The sequence below is a fragment of the Cnephaeus nilssonii genome, assembly GCF_951640355.1.
Source record: "Cnephaeus nilssonii genome assembly, chromosome: 19".
Lineage (NCBI taxonomy): Eukaryota > Metazoa > Chordata > Mammalia > Chiroptera > Vespertilionidae > Cnephaeus > Cnephaeus nilssonii.
The window spans coordinates 14,650,640-14,658,193 of NC_137090.1; the positions used below are offsets into that span (position 1 = coordinate 14,650,640).

The 7,554-nt window shown below is 52.3% G+C and overlaps 1 protein-coding gene across 1 annotated transcript; it reads right to left on the minus strand.

Annotated features, from left to right (window-relative positions):
- Window positions 1-689: 689 nt before the first annotated feature.
- Window positions 690-7,083, minus strand: ASB16 (ankyrin repeat and SOCS box containing 16; the record flags this gene model as incomplete). Its single annotated transcript, XM_079797011.1, has 5 exons — window positions 690-875; window positions 1,362-1,475; window positions 1,822-2,314; window positions 4,259-4,526; window positions 6,783-7,083. The coding sequence occupies 5 exons, from the start codon at window positions 7,081-7,083 to the stop codon at window positions 690-692; spliced, it is 1,362 nt and encodes a 453-aa protein (XP_079653137.1).
- Between the last annotated feature and the right edge of the window lie 471 nt (window positions 7,084-7,554).

Here is a 7,554-nt window from a genome sequence, read left to right on the forward strand (position 1 = left end):
GGGTCACGGGCTTGATCCCCATTGTGGGGTGTGCAGGAGGCAGCCAATCAATGATTCTCTTTTATCATTGATGTTTCTCTCTCTGTCTCTCTTTCTTCCTTTCTGAAATCAATAAAAAAAAATTTTTTTAAAATAGATATGATACCAAGGAAGGCTACCTGCTAGGTTGATCAAATAGTACTATTGAGCTGTCTTGAGGATATCAGCTTCAATCAGGGAAAGAAAAAAAAAAAATGTGGGGAGGGTATATCAAGGAGGATAGGGAACAAAGGATTTCAAGAGCATGGGTTTCAAGACCAGTCAGTGAGGTTTTCCCTTCAAATGACAATGACCATTTGGGCAGAGGCAGTACAACTAGAGGCAGAGTCTGTCATTCTTTACAGGAAACTGATTTCAAAATACATTGGTGGCAGAAGATGAGGGGTTACAACAATGATCATCACCTCCTGGCTTATGGCATCATCCACTTAGGCAAAGATGAGATGGATGAGGTCTGAGTCTGCAGACATTTCCAGCCAAGAGGGGAGCTGAGGCTCAGGTAAGGTTGGTCAGCAGCTGTCTCGGGAGTCAGTGGAGGGATGTGGAGTATAAACAGGCCCAGGGTCTGGTCGTCCAGGGTTGGGGTGGGCGGGGGGAGTAAGGTGGATGGAGACAGCAGGACAAGCTGTGGCAGCAGCCTGGCACGGTGCTCACTGGATGCGCCCCTCCACACGCAGCAGCAGGTAGTCCCTGAGGAGCTGGGGCAGCGGGAGGCGGTCGGCAGCCTGGCGGCAGCGGTTGCCCAGCTGAGCACGCACAGCCAGCCGGGCCAGGTGCTGCAGCCGCCGGGGCTGGTTCACCATCGCCAGGGCCGAGCCGTAGAAGGCTTCATGCTCCTAGGCCGTGAGTGGAACAGGGTCAGATGGCCCAGTACCCTTAACTCTGCCCTTCCAACTGGGGGCTACCTAGTGGTAGGGCTCTAGGGTTTTGCAACATGTAAAATTTGATGCATCCTGAAGGACTCAGATTCAGAGCCAGAGAGGCCCTGCAGGGATCATGGGAGTTGGAACCACACTGCAGAGCCCTGTCTATACCATGTCTGCACCCATCCCCGCTCCAAAGATGCTGGCACAGTGCACACGGAGTCAGGGATGCCTAAGAAATGTCTGCGCGGATGCAGGTAAGAGCCTGGAGAGGGGTGTGGAGTTAGAGGTTGTTCTGAGCTGCTAGGGGGTAGAGGGAACCTAGAATTCAGGGGTTTCACTCTGCCTGGCCTCCTCCAGCCCAGGAAGCCCATTCTGGAGGGATACGCCTAGGGCCCAGCCTTTCTTTCCATCTCCCCCAGAGCCCAGGCTGGATCTGTGCCCCTGGGGGGGACGCACCTGCCACAGCTCCGGGAGTACTGCCTCCACCCAGGTGTCACAGGATGGAACACAAGGGTAGGCATTAAGTAGGACTTCTAGTGCCCGAGGGAGGTTGGCACAGAGTTTCAGCATCTAGGAATCAAAAGAGGGTCTCAGGGGCACCATGCCCCTCCCAACCAGGGGCAGATGCAAATCCAGAGACAATGTCCGAGCCTCTCATACTTTCCCACGCTCAGTTCACCTTGCTCCACGACCTCCCGGCCCCAGCTAGCTTCCTTGGGACCCCTTTTCTCCTTTGCATATCTTCCCCCAGAGCCCTCACTGGTCTTTTCCAAGATGGGGACAGACCTCTGGCCACAAAAGGTGGGCTCTCAGTCTCTTGGCCCCCGCTCGTCCCCTGCGGTGGGGCAATTCCACAGGCACAATCCCCCCCCCCCCCCCCAACTGGGCCCTCCTCTCACAGGCTCTCCCTACGCACCTCAGGGTGCACTGGCTGGGCCCCGTAGTCCAGCAGTGCCCCGAAGAGGCCCTCGGGCTCCCAGTCGGGGGTGTCCTGGACAGCCTGCAGCACGCAGTCCATGGGTGTGTGGCCCGCTGCGTTGGAGACTCCAGCGCAGGCGCCATGGCGCAGCAGCAGCTCGGCCAGGGCCGCGCAGCCGTTGGCACAGGCGTTGTGCAGGGGCGTGTGGCGCTTGCGGCCGGCCGCCCGGGCATCAGCCCCGGCTTCCAGGAGCTGGCGCGCCACAGCCTGGCGCTTCCGGCCATCGCTGGGGCCCTCGGCCCCGGCGCAGGCGGCGTTCAGCGCGGTCTCGCCCTGGCTGGTGCGCAGGCCCACGTCGGCTCCGTGTGCCAAGTACAGAGCCACGTGCCCCTCCAGGCCGCGGGCCGCCGCCACGTGCAGGGGTGTCATCTCGCTGTCCCTCGCAGCCACGTTTACGGTAGCTCCGGCCTCCAGCAGCAGCTTGGCGCACCTGGGGGCAGGGCACAAGGTCCCAAGGCAAATCCTGAGGGACCAAGGCCGGGCCGGGCCGGAGAAGCCCTCTGTCACCCCTTACCCCCTTTCTTCCCACCCCCTGCACCCGAAGGCGGGCCAGGTGTCCACCCTCAGGCTCACAGAAGGCCCCACGGAAGTCACCAGGAGCATCTTCAGTTTTCACGTGAAAAAGCAGCCCAGAGAGAACACAGAGCAGCCGAGGACACACAGCCTGTTGGTGGCTCCCTGGGCGCTAGTCCTCACGGCCTCAGACAGTCCCTCCCCAGTCTCACCTGAAGCCCCCGTCCCACCGGGAGCTCAAGGCCTGGCTCTGAGTCATTGGCGAGTGGAGAGCGCACATACACAAAACTGAAAGCCCACTACTGTGTACACCGTGAAACACAGAACATTAATGAGTGTGAGTCAAAAAGAAAAAGGAGAAATCCTAATATTTTCTTCCTGCCTCCAAACCGGAAGACCACCCTTCCAGACCAGCCACACCCACTCCAACAAAAGAAGGCACTTGGGGACCCACCTACCCTGCTTTACTCTAAAGAAAACAAATAGCCCGGCCTGTGTGGCTCAATGGTTAAGTGTCAACCTCTAAAGCAGGGGGTCACAGTTCGATTCCCGGTCAGGGCACATGCCCGGGTTGTGGGCTTGATCCCCAGTGCAGGGTGTGCAAAGGTAGCCGATCTATGATTCTCTCTCATCATTGATGTTTCTCTCTCTCCTTCTCCCTTCCTCTCTGAAATCAATGAAAATATATTTAAAAACAAACAAACAAACAGAACCAGACAACAGAAAGCAAATTTTAGGAAGCGCAGATTTTTTAGTAGTCTAGTTCCTGGAAAAAATCATAGGCCAGAACACCATACAGGCAAATATTCATTATTAACCACTGTGGGGTAAGCCAAATACACAATAAACAATGATGAAACCAAACTAAGAGTAATTTAGCATTAAAAAGCCTGAATGGCAGCCACTGGAAGTCAGGAGCAGATCCATCAACTCCAATGAAACCCTGAGGACCAAATGTCCTCCCCCCAAATACCCAGAATTCCAGCTCTCCTTCAGTGCGCGTGTTCAGTAGGCACTTTGCTCAGTGGCCAAGAGCAAACAGTCATCCATAACTACCGAATTTATTTCCTCGGTAAGTTTCATCATGGGCTAAATTTTGTTTCCAAATACTAAATTTAAATAACACTGAAAAGCTCACTCGGTAGGTAGGATTTCAGTAAGTGAAACTGTTTTTCACTTCATTTAAAAGGATAAAGTCTACTGGAAAGAGTACCACGTGCCCATAAGAACTCAAGAAAGAGCTCGAAAATTTGCATCACTCTGGACCCATCACTGATCTAGAGCTAAGCAGAAGAGCTCCCAGCATGTGGGCTATGGAGTGTCTCCTAGGAGCCCTTGAGGGGTTTTATTATTATTATTATTATTATTATTAATTTCAGACAGGAAGGGAGAGGGAGAGAGAGAGAGAGAAACATCAATGATGAGAGAGAATCATTGATGGGCTGCCTCCTGCACGCACCCAACTGGGGATGGAGCCTGCAACCCGGGCATGTGCCCTTGACCGGAATCGAATCTGGGACCCTTCAGTCCACAGGCCGATGCCCTATTCACTGAGCCAAACTGGCCAGGGCTAGATCTTTCTTGATGCCTACCTCAAAACAGGTAGGAATTTGGCTACAGTGGGTTCAGAAGGAATAAGAGAGACTGTAGTTGGAACAGTGTTGTCCCAAGAAGCAACAGGGCTTCTGCCTTCAGGGCGTAGCTGATGTGATCTTGGACAAGTCACTACACCTTTTTGAGGCTGTTTTCTCATCTGTAGAATGAGACCTGTCTCCAGGCCGTGAGCTTCACACACATACACACACACACACACACACACACACACACCCTCCCCAAACCATCTCAAGCCCTGAGAACCTACTGTAAGGACTCGGGCGCTGTACAGAGGTGCAAGGGGGTTGTGCCTTCCTCAGACAACACATTGGCTTTGGCACCGAAGGCCAGCAGCAGCCGCACACAGTCGGAGTGGGCTTGGGCACATGCCTCGTGCAAGGCAGCCCGGCCCCCAACCCGGGCATCCAGCTCAGCTCCCTGACGGATGAGGTGGCGGGCACAGTCGGTATAGCCTCGGGCCGCAGCAATCGTGAGGGGCACTGTCTGCTTGGTCTTGGGGGTCAGTATCCAGAACCCTGTGGAGAGCAGACAGTATTGGGGGGCGGGGGTGGTGAGACCCGGAAGCAGGGCAGGCTGCGGTGAACAGCTGATGCCAGTTTTCCTTCTGTGCCCCTGGCTGAGCACAATCTCTGTGCCAGGTTGTACCTGTGGAGAGGGGCTCACTCAAGCCCTGATTTGGGAGTAAATCAGAACAGCCTTTTAGAACAGTTTGTCAATCTGTAACAACGCATAGTATGTGTGTCATAGAAAAAAATTAATTGCTCTTTAAAACCATAAGGGCAACTGCCCTGGCCGGTTTGGCTCAGTGGATAGAGCGTTGGCCTGCGAACTGAAAGGTCCCAGGTTCGATTCTGGTCAAGGGCACATGCCCGAGTTGCGGGCTCGATCCCCAGTGGGGGGCTTGTGGGAGGCAGCCCATCAGTGATTCTCTCTCATCATGGATGTTTCTATCTCTCTCTCCCTCTTCCTTCCTCTCTGAAATCAATAAAAATGTATTAAAAAAACAAAACAAAACAACTGCAATGAACCAATTTCCATATAAGGTCACATTCTAAGGTACTGGTGTTAAGACTTTAATATCATATAAATTAAAAAAAAAACACACATAAGGGCAACTAAGGAGGGTGAATTCTGTTAAGGGAACATCTGGGTCTTTGAGCTGCTGATGGAGTTCTTGCCTCGTTTGGTCCACTTGGGGCTCTGGCATTGGGGATGGGGACAGCTATGAACAGGAGGTCCTGGAGCTGAGCCTGGGAGTGGCCAATGAGCAGAGCTGGAGGAGCCATGAGCTTGGGGTTCTACGACACGACACTTCTGGGTGGGGAGGGTGGGGATGAAAGTGAGGGTAGAAGCAAGGGGGGAGGGGCTGGGAGAATGAGAGGTGGGGGTGGGGGAAGGAGGAGCGGGAGAGAGTTTGTTCATGGGACTGGTGTTGGATCCAAATTGTAGAAATGGCCAAGGACCTGTCTAAAGGACATAGATGCCTAATATCCAACAGTAAGTTACTATGCATTATGGTGAAGTAAGTCCTGGGTGTCCCGACGCTTGGATAAAGCATGTTTTATTTATTATTAGAATTTAAATAAGGCCAAGTGCCATTTGAGGGATGATGGACATGCTGCAGGATGAGACAGGGATGCCCTGCGCAGGGTCACATCTCTATTAGTTGAAGCCAAACAGGAATTTGGAGCCTGTGGTGACTGTGAGAACATATGCTCTCCAAGGATTTTGAACCCCAAATCCATGGGTGGGGTTGGAGGCAATATCTCTTTTTTTTATTTTAATTTTCTTTCTTTTTTTTTCTTCTATTGATTTGAGAGAAACATCAATTTGTTGTTCCATTTATTTATGCATTCATTGGTTTATTCTTGTATGTGCCCTGACCGGGGATTGAACCCAAAATATTGGCATATGGGGACAAGGCTCTAACCAACTGAGCTACCCTGCCAGGATGGAGGCAATCTCTTGTCAATCAAACAGGGCAATCTCAATTGAGATATTTGGTTTACAGGGGACAAACCCTTTGGTCAGAATAGATCCTAAGGAAATCAGCTGGCAAGTACACAAAGATGTTCATGATTTGCTATTTAAAATAGCCTTTAAAAAAAGGAACCCAGCCCGGCTGGTGTGGCTCAGTGGTTAAGCACCTATGAACCATTTGATTCCCGGTTGTGGGCTCAATTCCCAGTAGGGGGCGTGCAGGGGGCAACCGATCAATGATTCTCTCTCATCATTGATGTTTCTATCTCTTTCTCTCCCTCTCTCTTCCTCTCTGAAATCAATAAAAAATATTTTTAAAAATCATTAAAAACATATTTTTTAAAAAAGGAACCGATTCTCTCCAATCTATTTGGGGGCTAGTTATATAAATCATGGCATACCCATACAGGAGAATTTATGCCCCTATATAAAATATCATGCTGACTTATGGTTACTGACATGTAACATGAAAAAATCAGGTTAAAAAATAGCATATGGATTATAATTTCATTTTGTGGAAGAAAAAAATATTCATGTGTGAATATATATTCATAAAAAATTGCATAAGAATATAATTGTATTCTTATGTAATTAATGTGTTAATATAACTTTAATTCTGATAAAACATACAAACCACTAACCATGCCTCATCGCTGTTTAGCAGGGAACTAGAACGGGCAGTGGGAAAGGATAGCATAGTTTATGGTCTGGAGGGAGGGGTTGGGGCTCTCCCCCTCTCCCCACCCCCCCTCCCTCTTTCTCCCCTTCTGCCCACACCTGCTGCTCCCTACCCTGTTCAGGCGACCAGGCCAGCTGGTTGCTCACAGTCTCCACAATCATGTTGGCGGTGTCTTCATCTTGGAACAGGGCTTGGACCTGCTGCAGGTTGCCGGAGAACAGGGCGTTGTGGACCGCTGGGTCTCGGCAGGAGCGGCGAGGCCTAGCCAGTCGGGCCAGAGAACTTGGGGGGCACCTTTGGCTCCGGCAGAGCTGGGCTGCTGCCCTGCGCCTGTCCTCCCACTCCAGCCACTCTCGCTGCAGGCGGAGAGAGCGCAGCGTGGCGGAGGTAAAGGGGAAGGTCTCTTCTGCCATGGGAAGGGGCCAGGGGTCTGGTTAGCGGCAGGTGGGCAGAGCCAGTGACTACCACCCTTGTTGTGAGGAGCCACCCTGCCCCTCCCCCGTGGCCCAGAGAGAGCAGCAGCTGAGACTATAAATAGGCCCTCGGATCTCTGGTAAACACGGTTTGCCCAGAGTCCTGATCCTGGTGCAGAGGTGTTGGGCCAGCCCCTGCCCCTGCTGATACCCAGCAAGCCCTCAAACGAGGCCATCCCTGTACCCCAGGGTCCACATCCTCCCATCTCTTAGGAGTGAGCACCTTGGGTTGGCAAGGTCTGAGGTGAGAGCTAAGACAGCTGTGAGCCTCTCTCCACCCTTCTAGCGGGGACAACATGGTCTATAGAAACTACCTTCAGTGAGTCCCCCACCCACCCAGCTCCTAAAAGGGCTCACATGCCTGCCTAAGGGCCAAGGGCTTGACCTTGCAACTCTGGGGACTCAGACCCA